Source organism: Micropterus salmoides, unplaced genomic scaffold, assembly GCF_014851395.1.
Source record: "Micropterus salmoides isolate LMB-PRFRI ecotype aquatic unplaced genomic scaffold, ASM1485139v1 Ms_hic_scaffold_13, whole genome shotgun sequence".
Classification (NCBI taxonomy): Eukaryota; Metazoa; Chordata; class Actinopteri; order Centrarchiformes; family Centrarchidae; genus Micropterus; species Micropterus salmoides.
Genome location: NW_024040374.1, coordinates 19,964,191 through 19,987,867, shown reverse-complemented (window position 1 = coordinate 19,987,867; position 23,677 = coordinate 19,964,191). Strand labels below are relative to the sequence as shown.

The following is a 23,677-nucleotide window of genomic DNA, read 5'->3' as shown; positions in this document are numbered from 1 at the left end:
CATCCCTTTATTCTTGTCTTTTTGCTTGGCAAAACATTACAGTCCATATCATGTCCATGGAGACATGACTGAAGTAGGGTGCTTTTACACCTGTAGCTCGGTTCATTTGGTCTGGACCAAGTGAAAAAAATGATACACTGTTGCATTTTAGGTAAATCCATAGATAGAATAAATTATATTTATTACAGATGTTCGTAACATTTATATATAGCTGCACAATCAGTAATGAGAGGAAACTCCAGCAAACAGCTGGTGGGTTTTCCTCCAAATACTTTCTTGTCCAAAAAAAAAAAGGCGGCCTGTGTCCCTATAGTTTTAGTATGGCTTACATTCTGTAGCAACAAGTGGCCCTTCTGCAAGGAAACCCTGCTCTCTCGGGTCACCAACTCTGCACGCCCTCAGCGCATAATGAATTCATCACTTGGGAAAAAGGGTGACCTCTGATAACAAAGTAGTTTCAATACGGGGTACTGGTCTGACTGTCTGAATTAAATGTCTAATTCCAGATTCAAAAGTTTCCTAGTCAACCACTTTACTCCTCTCTCACTTTAGATTCCATAGAGTAGGATACTGAAAACCTGGATTGAGTTCCTTAAAGGACCAGTTTGCTGCTTATCTGTAATGAGGTGTGTCAATGTCGGCAGTGTGGATGTTAAAGTATAAGAATACTAACTTAGCCGTCCGGAAGAGGAGGAAGAAAATTAAGACAAAAAGAGACGAAAAACTCTTTCTAGTTACTTAAGGTGTGCACCCAAGGAGAAACTTATTTATTTTTCTAAAATGCAAAAAACAGAAGCCCCCAAAAGTTACCCCTTTTTCTCCTCTTTCACCCCTTCTTTATTTCCCCCCAGATTCCTCTCTTGAGCTCTAAACTAAAAATAATTTATTGGCAGGAAGGACCTTACCCTTTTTCCAAACTGCTATAAGTTAGCCATCAGATTGATTGGTTCTTACATTCTCATATCCTCATATCATTCCTCTTTTTTTTATAGGTAGCGTACATTTACTGCCAGTAGTTCCAAGACCCCTTTGCTCTATAGTCACAAATTAACAATAAAAAATATCATGTAGATTCAGCAAACTGTGACTGTGTAATTTTTTCTAAATTCCTATGCATACAGACCAGATATAGAAGGTTTTAATTTAAAAACAAGACAAACTGAACATACATCTTAAATGCATCACACAAATGAAAATCACAAACAAGATGCAGAAAAGACATCAATCATGGGTTGTCACCATCTTTTACAAAGAAAACCTTCCTTCTGTTTTTTTAATCTCAAGATGATGTTTCATTTTCACAATGGCTGGTGACATATAGGCAAATAGTGCCTTCTTTCCTGATTAAAATGATTATCTTGATGTCATCAGGCAATGCATACATGAGACATAGAGAAGTCTTAAAGTTTACTAAAAATTTACATTTACTTAAAAAATTATATAAACTTAAGAAGTAAAACTCTTGACCTTCCCCTCTTTATCAGACCTTTTTTCACTCTTCCCCTCATGTGTGCTAGATAAACAAATACGTTGTCAGGGACACTTTACCTTTTGATTTAATTTACAGCAAAAGAGTGGACCTTGGCTTCCTCTTTACTGGAAACATTATTTTGAGACTTCTGCATGCACAACACTGAGCATGTCTAACCATACACAGACTAAGGTCTCTTAAGGCAAAGATAAGGTCAGGCACAGGAGAAGCAGAGATATAGGACTTATTGAAGAAATAGTGACAGTATCTTAAATTAAACTGTTATACTAATTAAAACCTTTCTTACTTAAAATGTTGTACTTCACTCTTATGTCTTGAATATGTGTCAGGCAGTCAAACTATTTCTATGAAAGCCCCCCAAGAACCAGCGTCCTCTTCTTCACATTTATCTCTCTCTCTCACAGCAGCCTCTCTTGATTGGCTTAGTAATGCATTTAAAGGCTAAAGGCCCATTTAAACTCCTGCGTAGGGTCTACGTGCATACCTACGCCGTAGGATACGCACGTAGCCATGCATTTATCCATCATTCTGCAATTACATCCCCAAACGCTAGTCGGCAGTAGCACTACAGCGTCCACTGTGTTGACTTTTGCCGGCCGAGCAGGCTAACTTCCGGTTTAGTGCTCCGCTAATGTAAATGGGGGTAAAATTGTAAAAACGTGCAGCTGGTGTAGCATTTTCAAATGTTACCAACCAGATGGATCACATTCTGATAGCAAAGTGAGTCATTTCGCTCGGGTTGCAACGGTCAAATATATTGATTCACTGTGTTACAGCCGCCGTTTTGGCCGATAGTAAATGTTACTTCAAAGCGCGGGGAACTTCCGGTCGGCTCGGAAGCATTGCGAGGCTACCCAGCTGACCAATCACAGAGCTTACGGCCCGCCTCGACTCGATGTGTAGTTACATTTTGGAGGAGGTGCACGTCAGGCGACGGCGTAGCATAGCCTCTGCGTAGCCCCATAGCCTACACCGTCACCTATGTCATGGATTTGACGCAGAAGTATAAATTGCACTTAAGTGTGTAAGTTTTAGTGACATCTAGTGGTCAGGGTTGCAAAATACAACAATTTCAACCCCCCCTCCCCTATCCAAGCGAGTACTACAGCTACAGTGCCTGAGACAGGACAAAAGAGATGAAAGAGAGTTGCTAATCAAGAAATCAGGTTTCTTCAGATAGATATATTAAGAAGTTATATTTACTTAATTATTCAGTAAAAGCATATGTTATTGTGGATATTATCGTTATCGCAAATGGCACCAATTCAATCCTCTACAAGAATATCACAGACCTCGTGAGTTGATGTCAAATGCAATGTGTTCCCTTGTTACAACTTCAATAGTATAGATGCTAAAAAAAAATAGTTCTGAATGCACCTCTTTCCAGACTTGATAACCACCATACCTGATCAGGAATTAGGTAAATTCTGAAATGATCACCTAACTCCAATCTTATCTCCAATTGGTGGAATTGGTGTTGTTACAACTCTCCCGATGTTACAACCATACCCGGCCTCCCCTACTTACATTAAACAAGAGCCACATCAAGAAGTGAAGTGCTTCATGATGTCTCATACACCTGTAATACATTGTTTTACATCTTGGAAAGGTTGGCTCATCTGGACTAACATACCAAAGTAAATGAAGAAAATCTCAAACTATCACATCTAGTGCATCAATTATGACCACTGACAAAATGTAAGCCTCACTGTTTCTGTACCACAGTCCATTATAAACCACAATACATGTGGTTTACAAAGGCATTGTCAGGTGAGGATCAAGGCTCCTCTCGCTTTGCTTGATTAGATAAGCAATCTGCAAATCTTACCAAAATGGGTCTTAAATTTTTGGAAATACAACAAACAGAAAGTACTACTGACAGCTATAATTTCAGCTTGTTATAAAGCGGTGCAACGTTTTTAATGGGCATTTAGAATGTGAAAGTACAAATTACACGTGTGCGCACAGTGTTGAAACACTAGGTTTTTAAATGCAAATTCGGACAGTATTCATTATTGGTCACTTGATAGGCACACTGTCTTATTATGTATCATCATTAGCAGTAAAAATAAATACATGTTTTCCACCAGGGCAGTAAGAGTTTAGCTTATTGATCTGAGCTTTGATGCTGAAAGCTGCCGTTTTATTGCCAAGTGATCAGCTGATTTCGGACTCGAATGCAGTACTCAGACTCAGAGAGTTGGGGAATTGAAACAGGGTTTTATTAACAGTATGCTGGATGTTAGATGCTGGGTCCAGAGAGGGGGGTCCAGGGACAGCAGGCTGGGAATCCAGGAAGAGCAGCAGTCCGAGGGGCATGGGCCCACAGTACCGGGCGTGCATGAGCAGGAGTGGAAAAGTGTCAGGAAACGGGCCAGGCAGGGAGATCTGCACCGCAAAAGAACAGGGTTAGCAGGGAACAGGCACAAGAGCTAGTCGCAGGTTTGGACGGCTTGAACGTGACTGATGTGAGTCTACGATTTGGCGCTTAGTGGAGGCAAGGGCCCGGTATAAGAGGCAGAGCATGATGAGGCTGATGGCTGGCAGCTGGTAACAGGTCCTGTACACCTGACTCCACTCCTGCAAAAAGGGACACACAGCTTCCATGCTCTAAGCTAACTTTACCGTTTTATTGCCAATTGTTAGCTGATTGTATCGCTAATGTGATGGAAGCTAGCGGGGCTGTGCAGTGAGTAAACCTCACTCCCCAACACTTTATGAGACGCACTGGCAACCGACACTAGTGCCCATGGGTTTTAGCCTCCTCGTCAGCATGTCCGCCTCCCGTACCCGAGATCGCCGGTTACACTAACAAAACCGGCAAAGCCAATAACCCACAGGCCTGAGAATAAGTAGGCGACATGAAATTAATCCAACAACATATTTTACACCACTGACAGGGGAAACACTCATGTCAATCATGTGATTCTGGCAAGCTTCTAGCTAAAGCTATCAAACAACAGTTTTCATTTGCATCGCTAAAGTCTGGCTAACACCTGTCCAGCAGAAAATAGACAACTTCAGCATCGCGGTTATCTAGATAAAATGGCTCATTCTAAGGTAATAAAACCATAATGGTTCATTATGTTATATTGCATTTCTGTCAATAGATCCTCAGAAATATTACACACTGAACCTTTAAGCAATTACATTTTGTTTTATGCAGACTGTCTAGTTATACTTCCTGTCAGAGTAAAGAGTAAGGAAAGCATAAGAGCCAAAGTCCTGAAGCATACTTTCATAAAACAATGTTTATATATCTTTGTTATAATGGTGCTTAAGAATTGGGTTTTAGCAACCACACAGTGACTTACGTTTATAAGATGACTTTAGCAATGTATTCAGCAATTTTACTACAAGCAACATTATCTCATGAGATGATTCCTGAAAGGGTGAAAGTAAAGAAATAAAATGAAGTATAACCAAAAAATTATTTCTCTTGTTATATTTTCTGTCAAAGTGGCACATTTAAAAACATTTCCAACCAATTCAATCAAACACTACATTATATGCCAACATTCGGATACATACTCATCTTTGCAGTATATTTAAACATTAGGATACTGAATTTAGGTTCATTTGGTTTTTGAACAATTATATGTTTGTGGATACACAACAATACACCCAGCAGTTGTTTTCCCAATTAAAGTGTTGTTAAAATCTGGGAACAGCTGTGTTATTTTGAATGTCTGGTAGGGACTAATTGTGTACGTTTTAGTTTTAGTACCAGGTAATTTGCATTTGGCTATTTGTGTAATATCTTATACAAACACTCCCTAAAACACATTATAAACATTACGGCTAACTTAGTATAATTGTTTTAGGGTCACTGATTAACAGTGTTTGACATCCTTTTTCTATGAATAAAGAGGTCAGAGTCCAATACAACCAGTAATCCCTCGCCAAGTTGCCAGGAGCCAGCAACATCAGATTTGTGTCTCACAGAAGAAGTAACAAAAACCTGAACCTCAATTAGACAGGCTTGAGTCTTTGTTGGCAGAATGGATTCAATATTTTCTTTAATTGGATCGTACGTGGCCTGGGATTTCAAAAGTCTGCTGCTCTTTACGACAGTTTTCATCCTCACCGCAGATTATATCAAAAACCGTCGGCCGGCCAACTTCCCTCCAGGACCCCGGGAATTACCCCTTGTGGGCAACATATTCACTGTGGACCACAACAGGACCCATGAGAGTCTGACACAGGTAGTAAAAAATGTACCATTAAAACTGCAACAGGTTAACTGATAGGAGTCATCATTGCTGTTATCTCTTGTATGTATGTTCTTCCTCTTCTCTCATATCCACTCACAGTTAGCTGGGAAATATGGAGATGTGTACAGTCTGCGAATGGGCCAGACAAGGATGGTGGTGTTAAATGGATTTGAGGTTCTGAAAGAAGCTCTGGTAAATCAGGGAGACAGCCTAGTGGACCGCCCAGACCTCCCTCTGCAGCAGGACGCAGCCCATGGACTAGGTGAGAGGATGTAACACACACAGATGCAAAGATTACTGATTAACGTATTTGTTAGTAATACACAGATAATAGAAAAGAAAATAGAAAGAAAGAAAATAGAAACTGTGTTTTCACTACTGAGTTGTCTGCACAATCCACATCTCAATTTTGTCAAATCTTCATCATCCTCCTTGTCTGCTTCCTTTGAGTTATATCTCACCCTGTGTTGTGTGAGAAAGTTTTATTAGTTTCCCTGTTGGTCAAGCAAATAGTTTGACCGCATTCATATACAATAACAGCACTGATCTCTCCTCTTGAGAAGATACAACTTGTGTAAAAAAAAAGTTTCATATTTAATGTAAAATAATATTCTTTTTCGATTTGTACCTTCATTTTTATCAGGTATAATTTTCAGCAGTGGGAACCTATGGAAGCAGCAGAGGCGTTTTGCACTTTCAACTCTCAGATATTTTGGATTCGGCAAGAAGTCACTTGAACCTGTCATCTTGGATGAATTTACACATTGTGCAAAAGACATCAGCAGCTATAAAGGTAAATGCACAGTGCACAGTGACAGATAAAAAAAAAAAACACAATTTACATCTACTGTTGTGTTTGTGAAGGTAAGCCATTCGACCCACACCTCATCATTAACAAGGCCGTCTCCAACATCATCTGCTCCCTGGTTTTTGGTCATCGATTCAAGTACGTTGATGAGAAGTTCATGAAACTTATGAAGTGGTTTGACAAAGCTCTCCAGATTGAAGGCTCTATCTGGGCACAGGTACTGTATTTTAAAGCTATTGATGAAATCTTAATGCTGTGTACCATTGTTATGCAATAGATTCCTCATTGTAAAACAGTTTATTGTTCATGCGAGTGGCTCTAGCTAGACACACATATGTAATATCTAGTACACAAAAAGCTCAAGATGGAAAATGTGTAAGATGAGAGCCAATTTGTAAATGGAATTTCAACATTTGGTATTGATTGTCTTAAGTAGAAAATATTTCATCTTATCTATATTGTTCCAATCTGCTTTCTGCAGCTTTACAACTCATTCCCTCTGCTGATGAGACGTTTGCCAGGGCCACATCAGACATTCCTGCACATCTGGGAAGACACAAAAGACTTTATAAGAGTAGAGCTTAAGGAGCACAAACAGAAGTGGGATCCCTCAGACCTAAGAGACTTCATTGACCGCTACCTGAATGAGATTCAGATGGTGACTGGCACTAAATGTAGCTTTGTAATTCTTACACTGTTGTTCACGAAGATGTTCTGTTCCTGTGAGCACCACATGTGCTCGTTTTGCACCTACATCAGACCTATTAACTGTTAATGTGTTGTACTGACATGACATTTCATTTCAAGACCAGGTGTGAGCTCTTTCCATGGCCTCTGTCTTACAGCACTCTCTATTAACGTCTTATCTGCAACAGGACACACCTTTTTTAATCTAACAAAGCAAAGCTTTTAAATGTTTTTAAAGTGCAAGGTCCAACGCAGATTAAAAGTGTTTCACTCTTTGATGAAGAGTTTATGACCTCCACTGTATTAGCTGTATATGTTGAATTATGCACATGTATTTGTACATATTCTCAGAGTAAAGGGCAGGCTGACAATACTTTTGATGAGGAAAACCTGGTTATATGTGTCTTGGATCTTTTTGTGGCTGGCTCTGAAACAACGTCCACCACCCTGCGCTGGGCTTTCCTCTACATGGCAAAGTACCCTGAGATCCAGGGTAAGAGCACAAACCAAGCCAATGAAGCTCATTGTTCTTACTCAGTAACTCAGTAATGTGCAGAAGGGTGAAATTTATTGCTGGTAATTTTGTAGATTTAAAAATGTAACTACTAAGGTGCCAAATACTGTGCAATCACTAGTGTCTTCCACATTTATGACTAACTCTGTACAACAAACAACAAACTACTACTACTACTATTTCAAAATACTGTATATAAGAGGAACACAACTCTATCTATTCACAATTTTTTGTATCCATCTCTCCACGAGTCTTTAAGCTGTTCTGTTGTGGCCAGTTGATTAAATAATGTTTCAACTTCTGTTTGTCCCCTCCCTGTTGCACAGCAAATGTCCAGGCTGAGATAGACAGATTGATTGGACAGTCCAGACAGCCATGCATGGAAGATCGGGCAAACCTGCCCTACACTGACGCTGTCATCCACGAGGTCCAGAGGATGGGAAACATAGTTCCTCTCAGCCTGCCTCATGTTACCAGCAGGGACATCCAGCTTAGAGGCTACACTGTCCCAGAGGTCAACTCTTGTACGTCATTATTTTCACATCACAAACACAATCATGTTGTGTCTTTATGAATTGTCATTATGATTCCAATCACCAGGGAGTTACAGTAATTCCCAATTTGACCTCGGTGCTGTTCGACAAGAATGAGTGGGAGACGCCCGTCACCTTCAACCCAGGACACTTTCTAAATGCGGAGGGAAAGTTTGTGAAGCGAGCTGCTTTCATCCCTTTCTCTGCTGGTGAGGAGCAACACACTCACCAGTTATACTGTTATACTGTTCAGATGGTGTGGTCGCCACTTAATGATTGCTGACTGACCCAGAGGAAGATCAAGATTATAACACAGATGAGAGAGAGGCCAGGGATCATAACTCCGTACTTCTTGTGATGAGTGCCAGTCACCCCTGATCATACCGCCATCACAGTAATAATTGACTGGAAGTATTAACAAAGATCATTTAGAGACAAGATGTATCATTCCATAACTAAAACGAAGCCTTCAACACAGGATGAAAAGAGGAGCTGCAGCAATGTGCAGTATGACAAAAAAAATATGGTGGTTTTTTGAAAATTAAACCATGTAAACCTGTTCTGTTACAACCCCTTAATAGGATTTTGAACCTGAAAATGAGCATAATACCACCTCTTTAACAGTGTCTGACCTTTTGTCTAGACCTAAAATTAGGATGGCTCTGCTTCCTATAAAGGCCCTATGAGAATGACTACTGCAGTTGTATTAGTTTGACCTCTGGGCCAAAACTGTGACCCAAATAAGTTTGTTTAAGATGGTTTTCCTGTCTCAGGTAAGCGGCTGTGTCTCGGGGAGAACCTGGCCAGGATGGAGCTTTTCCTCTTTTTCACCTCCTTCATGCAGCGCTTCACCTTCTCCATGCCTGCTGGAGTGAAGCCTGTGATGGATTACCGCTTTGGTGTCACTCTGGCACCGCATCGATATGAAATCTGTGCAATCTCACGCTAAGAGAAGCTCTGACATCAAATCAACACTAATACAAGCAATAATTTAAAAAAAAATATGATAGGGTTAATATTTTGCACTTTGCATGCATTTTGTTTTGATTGATTGATCGTTTCCAATCATAGCTAACTAGCTTAGCCTGGCTCAATAGTTTTATATTTTTGTAAATGAATTTTTCATTTATGAAGATAAATGAAAAAATCATTTATTAATTAAATTAATTTACATTAGTCACTTTGAATGCTGATTGCATTAAAACATCATCATAGCATGAAAGTTAAATGATCATTTTAAATACTCAAATGTTGTCACTGGTTGTTAAAATCCCAAAACAATGAAGCTAAGATAATAATACTAAGTGTGGAATTTAACAGGCGCCTACATTATTAATAGATTTCTGTTGCTGTGTGATGTATTAAAAAAAGGTAATCTTAGATTTCTAAGACATGCCTCAGAAAATATGGTGGTCAGTGTCTACATCTATGATCTATACGATCTAGTATCCATATATTTATATATATATATATATAATTAAGCTAAAACACTGCGTACTGTAGAATTGGAGAGTAAGATGATCTTTGTGGTTTTGTCACTGCAGCTTTTTTTTAATCGTTTATCAAAAAAAACTAATGGAGCTTAGTAGTATTGACGAAAAAGGTAGAAAAAAATAAATAAATGTTGGCTAACTGTATTCAGAGACCTGGAGGGATGGGCTGTATGTAGATGTGGTCTGCCCCTTTTTACAGTCATTTAATTGTGAATAAAAACATGTTCGTATGTTTGCAAACATCTCACGCTTCTGATTCAAATTATCTCACGTATGTGATATGAAGAAGCTCATGAACCTCTGTGTGCTGGATAAGAGTGCAGATATTGTAATTAGCTTTGTTAGAGATGGTCCTGTTATTCACCCAGTTGTACTAGTTTAACATCTTAAGATATTAAACTTGTAAGTTTGTTTATGTGACAGTTTATTTTTATTGGGAATAATTGTTGAAGTGAACTTTTTGAGAAGGACCTTACACTGGCAGTTATTATTATTACACAATCATTGACAAGAGTTCAGACTGTAAAATATTGACACCAAGACAAAAAAAATGTAACATTTAATAAACTTTAGCTGCCACATGCAAACATGAAAAATAATGAAACCATTGTACATTTCATATGCTGAGGAATATTTCTTGTGGAATGTAAAATATGATTGTATATAAAACAAACTGATTTAAAGATAATTGTCAACATACATCACTGATCAAATAAACAGCCTTTATAATACAGTCATGTCCCCTTTATATCTATTTCAACAGAGAGGCTTGATTTAAGGGTGAAACTGCCCTCGGAGAAGCCACAACACTCACTGAGTTACATTAAATTTTGAGGTTTATAGCTCGTCACATTACAGTTCCTATGTGTTGCTTCGTAAAAGGAACTCATCTGCCCTTCTTCTCTGGACACTGGATTTTGTAGCCCACCCTGTAGGCCTGCAGGTACACACGTGCCTGGTTCATCCTGGAAACACAACCACAACGCAGACACAGCTTTAACATTTTGTATTATATACATATGTTAAATTGATGGTTCACAAATGCTACTGTATCACACACCTCACATTTGCCTCTGCCATAGTGTTTTATCATGACCTTGAAAAACTATTGTTTAATCTATTTAAGTATCAATTTAATTAAGCACATACTCTACCCATCCTCCCATCCATATGGGACAGGCCTTCCATGACAGGATTCATAACTTGGATTAATTTTTCTGAAAAGCTGTTTTGATTCTTTTGATCGGTGGACACTTACAGACTAAAGGAAGATAAATAATCAAGTAATGGACACATTCGGACTTAACAAGGCTTCAAAGGTAACAGCATTCAGCAATTTCTTTCCTTTTCTCTCTTACCATGCAAGTTAAGAATTAGACTTTCGGGCTTGTTTGCTTTAAATGAACTGAACAACTGAATTGTGGAGAATCTAACCGATCTAACGATGTGTAGCATGTCCATACTGACACATTGATCATACGTTTAAACATTAATATTTGTGTTCACGATCTAAGCAGCTTAGAACCAGCTAAAGCGGGCGACCCCATGGGGTTTAACAGGTTTAATACATCCAAAGAACTTCTATAAAAATCAGACCAGGCATTTAATAGAGGCAGGCATTTATTTGTCAAAATGTGTTCCCACACCAGGCCAATAAAGGAGGTAGGCGGCTATTTGTGACTCGGCTATTAATTAAGTTTTATGGTAATCCAGAACCAGAGGATGTCGTAAGTAAACAGTTAACCTGTATTTAGTGCAAAGTTGAACTCCCAGGGCTCCACAACGGTCCACATAACTCTCCCTGAATGCCTTCCTTACGGCTCGAGCCATACTGACCACCGTGGTGACCACAGGGCACGTCCTAGGACACACACAAACACATGTCCATAAGCATAGGAATTAATAATAATTGTAATCACATGACAACTATGCAGCCGCAGGTTGAAAAAATTGATGATTGCTATTTATTCTATCTTAGAGTCCTTGTTGTCCCACACTACTATTTTGGAACAGAAACGTTTTTCTTTTTTTCTTTTTTTCTTTTTTTTTTTCAACCTGTCCTGCCCAGCAGCCTGGTATAGAGTATGATGACCTGGATACCATATTGTTCCAGACTGATTTTACTTTAACAAGAGAGTATTAATATACTCCTTTGTCTGTTTTTTTCTAATCTTTAACTGCTATAACTGTAATTGTGGCTACGTCTATTTCTTCAAAACATTGACACATGCTTCAATAAAAAACTCTGCAGTCCACGTTCTATGTTTCCAAAATGTTAACTGAAGCTTTCTTCTAGACAGAGAAAAGAAAAATGATCAGCAAAAAAACAGTGACCAGCAAAATTAAGCATGGTCAAAAACTAGTGTGCTCTCAGCTCTTCAAATGGCTTTAACAGTAACTATTAGATGGTGTCAATCTGAAAGCTACCGAGACAGACCATGTGGAAAACAGTGTGCTCCAATTTATGTTAGCAAGCTTCATCTGTTTTCAGATGAGAAGGCTTGATGAGTGTAGCGAAATAGTAAACACAATGCAGAGCAGCATAAATGCTGAGACTAGCTGAACTTTTTCACTTCAGTGCCCATCAGGAAAATTCAGGCCCTGTAACATGCGTGAGGTATTTATTGATGTTGCTGCAATTGCCTAATCACATACAGTACAAAGCATGATGAAAGTTGTAGACTACAACTGAAGCAGACCAGAAATGAGCAGTATTTGTAACTCTGTTCTTGTTGGTGATAATGTTCACACTTACAGTCTCTCACAGCGCAGGCCTGCAGTGCCCTCTGGACAGATACAGGTGTTGTGAGGACCGCAGGCAGCCCCGTGTTGGCAGGGCGGTACACAGGGGGTGGTGACCGCTGCAGGCACATCATACATTGCAAGAGTCTTAATGCAAAGTGAAGGCAAAGAAAGGTCTTTCTCTCTCACACATACACACACACATACACTAACCCGTTTCACAAAGACTTCCAGTAAATCCTTTGGCACAGCGGCACCTGTTGAGGCCCACACACACTCCACCACTCTTGCAAGGTATGTAACACTGAACAGGCTCTGAGGGAGAAAGAAAAGAGAAAACCGGAATGGACTCACCAGCAAAATGACTCAATACAGCTGATCTCTAGTCTTCTCACTCACCATTAAAAGCCATCATACAATAAAGTGTATGGTAGATATTTACAGCGTATCTATTACTGTTATTTTAGTAGGGAACATTGTTTGGATCATATTTGAATTGGGACATCAGTATGACTCAATAGTTAATAGTAAGTAGTAGTAAGACCAGCTGGACTACACACTGGACTCTGTTTTGAAAGTAACATGACCTTAGGGAGGGAAGCAATTCTGTTTGGTTATAGACTATTCCAGGTCCCCATAATAAGGCTTACAATTTCATTTGAATTAATGACTATAAGCTGTGGTGTTTGACTCATATTATATAGACTGTAAATCCAGCCGCCCTCTGAGAAATCCACATACATACAATTCTGGTGCAGCTCTAGAATCTGTGCGCAGCTCCACTGACTGGCTGCCTGAAGAACTGCATACCATTTGGCAGTATTTCCTAACCTTTTTGGCGTGCACCCGTTTAAAATAAGCTGACGATTATTTTCATTATCGATTAGTCTGCCAAATACTTTGTTGATTAATTGCTTGTTCTATAAAATTTCCATCACAAGTTCTTAGAGCCAAAGATGACTTCTTCAAAATGCCTGTAAAACATCCGTTCTGATGGAAAAAAATTAAACTCACTATGTGAACGGAGCTGGAAGCAGAGAACATACAAGCCATGTGGTCTTATTCATTCATTATGTTTTCTGTTTTGCATAAATCAGCACAAACAGGGAACAATTCTTATGACTTTTACTTTGATATTTGTTATTGATAATTATATTCTTTGACATGTTTTAACATACTGAAACATGGGTTAGGCCTGTCCTGTATGTAAAATGCATACTAACTGTTTCAGTTATAGAACAATGGATACAGATACAGCGAGTGTAATGTCACCTATCTGGCAACGAGCCCCTTGCCATCCACCAACACATGTGCATTTGTTGACATCCGCACATCTTCCCCCGTGTTGACAGGCAGGAGTGCACAGGGCTACAAAAGTACACACAGAGGGAAATAGAGGTAAGTCTATGTAGGGAAATGGTGTAACATGGGTTATCTAAACATCATGGTTTTTAGATTAGTTGCCTTTTTGTTTTTCTATTATGGTACAGCTAACATTTTATCTTCCTGCCAACAAGCATGGAGGCAGGAAGGTAGAAATGACCCCCCCCCCCCCCAGAAGTACCTGCATGCCTGCTGTAACCTATGCCAGATGTGGCGGTGGTTTTATTACTCACGCAAGAGGCATTGGGGACCTGTGTAGTCAGAGGGGCACTGGCAGGTATCAGGCCCTACACAGCGACCACCGTTAGCACAGGGCAACTCACACACCGCTGAGAGAGACACAGGGAAAGAGACATAAAGAAAAGTCAAAGCAGGATCAATAGAAAATGGTAAAAGATAAAAGGAAATTTAACTACATTGGAACTAAACTGTGTAAGTTTGTTGTTTTTGAACAAGTTTTGTTGTAAAAACACTACGAGACTGGCACATTATGAAGACAGTACAAAAAGGTGAAAATGAATAACATAAGAGCAATGTAAAGCACAAAGCACCTTAGCAAACACTGTATGAGTTGATATCACATTTTTATCCTTAGTCCTGAATGGGCATGTGCAATCGCATACCCTAGAGTTTTACCAAATCTGCTTTGTTTACTCAATATGACACCTATCCCATTGTGTTTGACTACACTGTCTGTACAGTGCAGAGATGATGTACCTGTGTGACAGCCCGCTCCGGTCCAGCCAGGAGGACACAGACACTTGTTCCAGCGCATACAGCTACCTCCGTGAGCACAGGGCGGGGAGCACATGGCTGAAATACGTAACCAACATGGGTTTCATTACATCCATTTCTGGCAGCAATGTTAGTTTTTGAGTTGGCACCATTGCACTGACTCCAAATCAGCTCCCCCTTATAACCAAATACAGTATAATCACAATCTTGAAAGAAGGACATGTCTCAGTCCCTGGGAGATATGATAACTCTGCAGGCTTTAAAGAGAACTTCTGCAGGGCTTTCCTTAATCTTTTGCCACCAAATAGTGTGTCTGCAGAACACTAGCACTAACACAATCTTCAAAAAGATTGACTGCAGGATGGCCAACTGAAACGTAAGACATATGGTGTCTCCCAACCATCTTCCGGCACATGATCACATAATGGTTAAAATAGAGTTTCAAAACTAGTAGTATGTTGTATCTCTTTTTATCTGTAGGCACAAATGACATTTTATACCCTCAATCCTGTGATGAAGGCACATCATAGCAGTATTAATGTACAGCTTTGAGACTAATGCTGCCAGAGTTGTTTGAATTGGTTTGATTCAGTTGTTAAAGTATACACTAAATGCCAAATAACACGTGATATTAACAACTTGGTACATGTTATCCATATACAACAGGTTTGTACCTGAGCAGCCTAGTCCAGGATAGCCTGGAGGGCAGTCACAGCTGTTTGGGGCCACACATAGTCCATAGTTCTGACAAGGAGGATCACACACAGCTGGAAAGGAAGAGAATTTCACATAATTAAATTGTTTGACCCTTAACAAAAGGCAGAATAAAGCAGTTGCTTTTGCTAATAGTGTTGTCTGCAAGCATCATCAATATTTTAGATGGATGTTTGACTCACGCTGGCACTTGGTGAGGTCATCGGTTCGTACTTTATAACCTTCCCCACAGGTGCACTTAAACCCACCAGGATGGTTCACGCAGAGCTGCTCACAGCCTCCGTTTGTGAAGTCCCCGCACTCATTCACATCTTATGACAAAAGCGAATGGGGCCGTTAAATGGGTGGACATTTCAAAACAATCTAAAAGACAGTTTGTATATTTCCTCTTGGACTGAGTGACCAGGGAAACTTGGCTGAGCACAGGCAACAACCTTCTCATCCAACAACATTTGGCCACAGCTGAACCGTTCAGAGTCATCAGGCAATCGAATTTCCGCACTTCCTTTTCCCCAGCAAATGTGATTTCACCTTCAGCCTGGTGCAAAATGGATGAAGTTGATTGCAGCCATTTAAACCTTTCTAGCTGTTTACTGTTTATATTAGAAAGACTACAGCAATAAATCTTTACAAATTCATTCTGGGGAATCTTTGGTTGTTTCAACGGATAGAAGTCTGAAGGAATTCACTTGAGTTTTTTTTGTTCAACATAATATGTTATAATACATTAGCTGTTCCCAAAATCTCTTTAAAAATATACTGGAACGTATAAATAAACAGCTTAATTTCTGGGTCAAAACATAGCAAAGCTAAATATCTACAATCAGAGTCCTCAGTGGCATCAGAACAGAGCGATGCATCATCGAAGGTTGTGGCAGTGTGAGGAATGTAAATGTAAAAACGTCTTACCCACGCAGCTCCTCAGGTCCTTGTCCAACTTCCAGCCTGCTCGACAGCTACACTGGACCTGGCCCTCAGCCCTCACAGTACATATGTGATCGCACCCACCATTTCTCAGCTTGCAAGATGTAACATCTGTTCAAAAGAAATGATTTTAACATTGAATATTTACACATTAACACAATTTTTTGGGCAGAGCTGAAAATATTTCTGAGTAGAAATACCCCTAAATCCCTCTTTCCAGCTTTTACATTGGAAAACTTGCTGCTATTGTCTTATTTGACAGCAAACATGAATATTTTAAATGTTTTGGACAGCACAAGACATTTGATGAATGTCACAATGGACTTTGGGAAATCATGATGGGTATTTTTCTTTATTTTATTTTATTTTATTATATTGTATGACATAAACAAAAACGATTAGTGAAGAGTTAATCTGCAGATAATAAAAACAATCATTGTGTTGTCAAATTAAGCTTTAACACTGACATAAAAATCATCAAACAAACAATATTCCTCTTAAAAACAATCTCAGTTATTTAATATTAAGATATAGAAGGTATAAGCAGGGACAGTCATGCACATCCTAAAGTATAAAAGATTGTTAGAATGTCTATTCTGTGGTAAAAGAGTGCTGTATGTGGACCATTTTTAAAAACTGTGATATCTGGGCTACAGTATAGGACCATGGGAAAACAATTTTTCTTGCTATTTGTGAAGTTTTTATATATTAAATAGTTGCAATTCTTACATGATTCGTTGGTTAAAAAAATCATGCAAAAATATACATTTTCAAATAATGTCATGTCATTAACACTGTAATGAGAAACATACTGCTGCAGCTGAGGTTGTCTGTGTCGAGCAGCAGAGGAGGAGGGCAGTGGCAAGTGTGTCCTCCTGGAGAGTTGCTGCAGGTGTGAGAGCAGCCACCATTCTGGAGTTTACATTCATCAATGTCTGGGCAAACACACATATGCACACACACAAACACACAGAAGGTAAACATCTTTTTTGGATATCCTCATCCCCGCTGTGTAACAGATTCTTAACTGAGTCTGGCTTTCTCATTTCATTAATCCTCCAAAATGTGCCCTTAGGTCATCCCCATATGTCAGGGTAGAAAAAATGCATGCACACAAACAAACACACATACAGTGAGAAAGTGAGATAACATATTCATGGCTTTTTTTTGTCTCTGCCACATGCTGGTAAATCAGCCTGTTTAAATGACTGGAATTAGGAGGTAAACAGCAGTGAGTAGGGAAAGAGTGTTGGTAAGTGACTGACCAACACAGGTGTGGACATCAATGTGCAGCTGGTAGCCGGGCCTGCAGGAGCACCGGAAAGATCCCTGAGTGTTCACGCAAATGTGCTCACAGGTCCCATTCAGTGCCAAACACTCATCCACATCTGGGGAATCAGAGACATTTATTTAACTCTTTTGTAACACAGCTCCATGTTAGGGCTCATTCAGACTTTAGTCAAACACTATTTGCGATACATCTTAGCACTTGTTTCAACAAGCTTGGGTGGTAAGTGGGGTTTGCAACAGAGGACACGTTAATTAGAGGCAACTTGTTTGGATCAATTGACCTAAACTGGCATTGGCTTTTGAGAAAGATATACTGGTCCAGGAAGAGACAATCTCTTTTATGCCCTCTATTGACTAGGATGCCTTGGAACACTGCTTCTAACATGGTGCAAATTGGAGATTGTGGAAACACAGTCTTTAAATTTTTTTCACAGGCATCAAAAGTAATTTCAATGTGACTTCATGTTGTCCAGTTGGGTGGAATCACACTTTAGTACTCTATCCATGCTTTAGCTAATCTCCATTAGTACAGTAAGTTCTTGTTGCGGATGATACTTTAGTAATCATCAATTCATTTATAGATAAAGCTTTATGCATCATTACAGTGCATTTTTCATAACAATATTTACTGGGTACATACTCACTTACACAATTAAAGCAACTGTGTGTAGAATTTATAAATGCCTGTCTTATATTAGATTCTTTTTTAGGCATTATTTGCTGATATTGGACAGTGTGAGCTGCAGAGAGACAGGAAAGGCGGGAGAGAGGGAGATGACATGCAGGAAAGGGTCGTAGTTGGAATCAATCCAGATCCACTGCGGTAAGGACTCAGCTTTAATGGTACCAGGTGAGCTACCAGAGTGCCCCAGTTTTTACCATTGAACAGAGCCAGGCTAACTATTTCCCCCTGATTTGAGATTTTCTCCTAACCTAAGATAAGGTAAACTAACTCTCTCCTGGCTCTAGCTTCATATTTAGCGAGAGTGGTATCGATATTCACTTGCGGCAATAAAGCTAACAAGCCGATCACAGAAACATGCTATAGTGTTTTTAATTACTTAGTTGTTAAAGTGTGAAGCAATGACCCAGGATTAACTCATGTTTGCAGTTGCTGTAAAGGGATTATCACAAGCTGTGTTTCACCTGTGCAGTTGTGTCCATCTTTGTCCAGCTGATAGCCTGAGGCACACTGGCAGCTGTACCCTCCCAGTTCATTGGAGCAGTTGTGTTCACAGTGGCCTTTGTTCACAGCACACTCATCAATGTCTGTAAACAAGGACAATGAGGGACTGATGTCTGGTGAGCACACGCAAGTATTGTTGGCAAGACACAAGTTTCACTGGCAGACTGAGCACCACTAGTGGCACGCACATTTGGACAACACAGAAACTGCTTACCCACCAAAACAAGAGTGTCCATCTCCATTGAAGCCCTGGTAGCACTGGCAGAAATAAGAGCCAATGATGTTGCCACAACGAGCGTTGGTGTCACACCCGTGACCACCTGAAGCACACTCATTCTCATCTGGAAAGATAGAGCACACAGATTAAAAAAAAAAAACAGATCCAAAACTCAGTTCATTTTCATTCAATAAACATTACTCTGCCACTCGGGATGATTTTAATGGAAGGCATAACAGCGAGCATTAAAACACGCGCACACAGGGAAGCTGACCCCATCTGCAGGAAGCAGAGTTTTCCATGGAGGGACGTCAGCACTAATTGCTTACCTTCGCAGTGTGTGCCGTTTCCCCGGTAACCTGGTCGACAAATACACTTGTAGCTCCCAAGCGTGTTCTCACACACACCCTGACCATCACACACCGCAGGACTCTCCGCACATTCATCCACATCTGGGACAAAGATGAGAGACAGAGAGAGAATGCTACAGTCATATATGATTTTTTTCATTCAATTATTGCTCTGACATAATTTGCTTGTTGATAAAAAAAAAAACTCAACTGTTGTCTGTGCAATCCACCCCTCTAATTTGAGTGCAAGCAACAGAGTTACTAAATCATTTTCATATCACCAAACCCTAATCAAGTCTTTGTTAGGCATAAGTCATTAAAATGTCATCCCTGCAAAACTATGGGAAGCTGTTCTATTAATTGAAGACAATTGAAGACAATACTTCCCAGGTCTTCAATTTCAATTATTAAAGATGGGAAATTGCGGAACTAATTAAAATATGAGTAAAAAAATAATGACCTTTTCCGATTTGGTTGTCTTCTTGATATTTCAAACGCTTAAAAAGCAAACAGCATGTGTTAAGCATGGACAGCACATCATACCTTGACATACGGTGTAGTCTGGACACACAGGACCTGAGACCAGAAGTGCAGAAAAGCCACAGAGAAAACAGAAAGGAGATGTAAAAAAAAAAAAAAAAATAGAGTACTGGGATTATTTTAGAGGACATGAGAGGAAATATTCATTAAAGAAAAGCTTAAAGAGGGGAAACAAAAGTAACAAAGCAGGCAAGCAGCAAAGCAGCAGATTAATACACTCTATTCCTGAAAGGGAAAGGCTTCCTCCCTATCAGCAGGACTTATTAAGTCTGGGGGCAACTCAAGCGAAATATGACAAACTCACAACACCCGATAAAATCAGTCTTATCCAGCTGTGGTGAAGCTTAATAACAGACATACCAACACAGGCGAGGGCCTCTGCTCTGAAGCCTGGCTGGCACTGGCACACAAAGCTTCCAGGAGTGTTCACACACACGTTTCCCAGCTCACGGCGACACTGCTCCTCAAAGCTGCACTCATCCACATCTTCAGAGGAGAGAAACCAAGCACTATAAATACGAAGGTTTCATTTGACAGCTTTGTAAGGATTTTACTGCAGTACGGAAATGTTACAGAGGTACGACCATTATCATCACCCTTTAGACCTCTCCAAATATGTAAAGTTTATTTTGCAGTGTGTTTTTCTAGATTACTGTTTTTACATTTTGTTAATTATTTGTTTGTACGTAGTCTGGTATTCCTCGGGGAAGACATTTTACCCCTCACTGCTAACTCAGTGTAACTACTCTAGATAAAATGCTTCTGAACATACACTTTCATTGTACATCCACATTCCAGTCATACAAACCAGATGCCAACATCAGCCTCACCTACACAGCTTTGTCCATTTAGAGCCATTACATATCCCAAAGGACACGAGCAGGTGAAGGAGCCAGGGGTGTTTCTGCATTCAGCATCACCCTGACAGGCCTGCAGGCCCGTCACTGCAGCCAGAGCACACTCATCTAAATCTGTTAAACCCCAAAAGCCAAATGTGCATTATGGCCATACCACATAGGCTGAACACATAATCATTTCTGAAACTCAACATGCTCTCACACACATAGAGTACATCCTCTCTCTCACACACACACATAAAGTACATCCTCTCTCTCTCTCTTACACACACACACACACACACACACACACACACAGATGCTGACGAACCCTGGCACCCTCCAGCACCCATCAGGTAACCACGGAGACAGCTACACAAGTAAGAGCCGGGGGTATTACTGCAGCTGGCATGGAGACCACATCGTCCTGGCCCCTCTCCTTCACACTCATCAACATCTGTCAAGTAGAGAGAAGATAATATGCTGCATCTTAACTGACATCACTGCGTGCAAATGGTAGTGTTACTGTAGAGCACAAGCATGTTGGAAACAATTTGTCCTTGGCCCTTTTTACTTCTACTTACATTTCTACAAATAACTTGGTTGTAAATAGGAGCAGAGCAATTAAACTTATTTGACAATGAATGCAGTATGGAATTCTTTATGTTCCAGTGTTACAGCCACTTCATTAAAGGCTGTGGCCCTTCTCACCTTTGCACCCTGCAGCTCCCTCCAGACTAAAGCCCACGGGGCAGGTACAGTTGTCACCATCCTTCACCATGCCAGATGGACAGCCACAGCCTGTGCTGTTCTCCAGTATCCCATGGTCACCTGGACACCGAGGAGCAGGACTGGAGCTCAGGGAAACTGTGGTAGTCAAGGGAGCTGCTATTATGTAAAAGAAAAAGAGGCTAATTTTAGGGGAAACTGAAAGGCAAGTCAAAAAAATGCAGCAAAAGAAAGATTTACATGTGGTAGGTGTGTGGTTCAGTGTAGATTCACTGAGATTCCCGATGGCATTCTCGGTCACCTGATTCTAAAACAGAAGAGACCAACAAACTGAGTTCATCCAACACAGACATCTCTAACATCTGAACACTAGAATCGCTTTAATAGCATCGCTGGCCTGGCTCTTGGTGACCTCATTTTCCTCCAGGCTGTTCAGAGGTTCGGCCACAGTCAAAACCAGCAGCAGGGCTGAGAGGAGAATCCAGAGGTGAGTCATCACCTGAGTCTGTGTGGAAAGGAGGAGGTATGTTTACTGAGCCAACACAGGCCAAAGAACAAACTAATAATGACAATAAATACCAGGGATAAAATCCATAATGCATAAAATGAATGTAGGCCTAATGCAATTAATGTAAAGTTACATGTGAGCTTACAGTGAAATTAGACTGTGAATTGTGTGCAGCAGTCACACCAGCCATACAGTGCATGTCTGGGCAGGCAAAACAACACAGGGGTAAGAGCACCCTGTTATTAAGTTAACATCAACCCCAAGGGCTGTCTGCTCAGAACAAAAGAAACTTACAGCAGCTGGAGCAGCTGCAATACAGCTACATGTTTTAGATAAAGTACGTTGAATTCTGTGTTAAGTTTATCCATATAACTGAAAAGCAGCGTTTATGAAAAACGTTTGCGAGAAGAAACTCAGAAATCCTCCTAAAGACTGCGGTGGGACTAACTCACAGAGGTGCGGTGCGATACACAGGCAGAAGTGAAGCAAACTCGTATTAGCCGACTTACCTGGGTTAGATCTACTCGCCCTTAAACCGGGAGGCAAACAGAGACAGCCAGTTATCCAGATGCCAAAATGGGCTTCCTATCTTCTCCAGATGCGGACTCGTGCAGCCGCAAGCCAGCTCCTCTGTCAGTGTGAGGCCGTGCACTACAACAGTGACTCCACATCCTGTCCAGGAACTCTGCGTTCCCATTCCACAAATCCCAAACCACCGCTGAGGAGGATCAGCAGACGGGCCCGCAGGCTGCTTCGAGATGCCCCCGCTCTGAACCTTGCCATAATCCTCGGTCAGCCAGGGAGCATGGGAGGTCAAAGAGACATTAAGTCAGTGCATAAGAAACCTCCCAAAATAAGTAAATAAATAAAAACTTGAGAGATGTTAAACAACTACATCACAACGATGTTAAAGACAACAAAGACCACATGATGGCAGCAGGTGACTTTGCAGGAAACCTTGATAAATTTGGTTAAATCACCAATCCAACTCCTTTAGACATTAATGATTTCTGGGTCCTTTTAGTTCTGACTAAGCAGACCTTCTGTCCCTTTGCTTTGTGATTAGAGGGCTTTGTGAGTGGAGAAAAGCATGAAATATGTTTATGTAAGCAATTTGTTATTTTGGACCTAGAAGTCCAACCATTTAGCTGGGGAGCACTCCAGTATGAGAAAGAGGAGCTTATTGTATAGTCATTTTCTGCACAAACTCTAATGAACTGCCTATTAGCATCCATCCTGCCTGATGGTGCAAACATCTGGGGGTTTCAGCAACTGCGGAGCGACATTTTTTTTAGCTTTGGGTGGAACTTTCCTTCAGGAAGTTTAAAGTCATAAGATCGTTTCAAAATTGGGCTGATTGAATATTTTACACTTCTATAAAACATTGACTGAGTCATTGGTATATTTCTATCTATAACGCCATTCTGTGCAAATCTCTGCAAATTTCATTCACATCTTGCAATCATTATCTCAGATCACATGACATACTGTATATCCACTGCATGCCCTTGATATATAGACTGAGATGGGAAAGAAATCCTTTATGTTTTCTGCTCCAGCAGCCACTTGTAATAGTCTGCAAAAGAAATCTAAATGGACAGATATTATATCTGTCAGAATTCAGAACTATTGTAAAGTAAATGAGTCCTTTCTTAATTTTGTTCTTATTACTAAACTTAGTCTTATCCTACTTTTAGCTCTATTTTAGTATGAATATCTGTTTGTTAATTACTGTTTGATCTGTTGTTGGTTGTGACTGCAGCTGTTCATGCTGTGGTCTTG

The 23,677-nt window shown here is 40.2% G+C and overlaps 2 protein-coding genes across 6 annotated transcripts; one reads left to right on the top strand and one right to left on the bottom strand.

Annotated features, from left to right (window-relative positions):
* Positions 1-5,410: 5,410 nt before the first annotated feature.
* Positions 5,411-9,983, top strand: LOC119900811 (cytochrome P450 2J2-like). 2 transcript variants are annotated; one of them, XR_005444107.1, is made up of 9 exons: positions 5,411-5,697; positions 5,806-5,968; positions 6,350-6,499; positions 6,571-6,731; positions 6,996-7,172; positions 7,553-7,694; positions 8,042-8,239; positions 8,316-8,457; positions 9,022-9,143. XR_005444107.1 is itself a non-coding variant. In XM_038716071.1 (9 exons), exons 1-9 carry the CDS (start codon positions 5,494-5,496, stop codon positions 9,195-9,197), a joined length of 1,503 nt encoding a protein of 500 aa, XP_038571999.1. In that variant the 5' UTR covers positions 5,411-5,493; the 3' UTR covers positions 9,198-9,983. The 2 variants fall into 2 exon arrangements, 1 of the variants encoding a protein (XP_038571999.1); XM_038716071.1 differs by having other exon boundaries at positions 8,042-8,229; positions 9,022-9,983.
* A 286-nt stretch (positions 9,984-10,269) lies between these two features.
* On the bottom strand, positions 10,270-23,652 carry si:ch211-221n20.8 (fibrillin-2). Of its 4 annotated transcripts, none has more exons than XM_038716065.1 (23): positions 22,405-23,652; positions 21,800-21,892; positions 21,628-21,694; positions 21,370-21,543; positions 20,990-21,115; positions 20,653-20,793; positions 20,183-20,308; positions 19,826-19,858; positions 19,262-19,384; positions 18,934-19,056; positions 18,676-18,798; positions 17,505-17,627; positions 17,052-17,174; positions 16,225-16,350; positions 15,498-15,626; positions 15,276-15,368; positions 14,584-14,679; positions 14,100-14,195; positions 13,756-13,851; positions 12,697-12,798; positions 12,497-12,602; positions 11,486-11,602; positions 10,270-10,706 (listed from the first exon to the last, which is right to left on the bottom strand). In XM_038716065.1, the coding sequence occupies exons 2-23, from the start codon at positions 21,881-21,883 to the stop codon at positions 10,628-10,630; spliced, it is 2,406 nt and encodes an 801-aa protein (XP_038571993.1). In that variant the 5' UTR covers positions 21,884-21,892; positions 22,405-23,652; the 3' UTR covers positions 10,270-10,627. The 4 variants fall into 4 exon arrangements, with proteins under 4 accessions (XP_038571993.1, XP_038571994.1, XP_038571992.1 ...); XM_038716066.1 differs by having other exon boundaries at positions 21,370-21,525; XM_038716064.1 differs by having other exon boundaries at positions 21,370-21,546; positions 22,405-23,650.
* Between the last annotated feature and the right edge of the window lie 25 nt (positions 23,653-23,677).

Bases quoted from the DNA above. Each gene is read 5' to 3' on its own strand.
- LOC119900811 (XM_038716071.1), top strand. From the start codon at position 5,494: ATGGATTCAATATTTTCTTTAATTGGATCGTACGTGGCCTGGGATTTC. The intron at 5,698-5,805 runs GTAGTAAAAAAT...ATCCACTCACAG, and splicing joins CCCATGAGAGTCTGACACAG to TTAGCTGGGAAATATGGAGA. The intron at 6,500-6,570 runs GTAAATGCACAG...GTGTTTGTGAAG, and splicing joins AGACATCAGCAGCTATAAAG to GTAAGCCATTCGACCCACAC.
- si:ch211-221n20.8 (XM_038716064.1), bottom strand. From the start codon at position 21,883: ATGACTCACCTCTGGATTCTCCTCTCAGCCCTGCTGCTGGTTTTGACT. The intron at 21,547-21,627 runs GTAAATCTTTCT...TTTACATAATAG, and splicing joins GAACCACACACCTACCACAT to CAGCTCCCTTGACTACCACA. The intron at 20,794-20,989 runs GTTCGTCAGCAT...GGGGTTTAACAG, and splicing joins GGGTGCTGGAGGGTGCCAGG to ATTTAGATGAGTGTGCTCTG.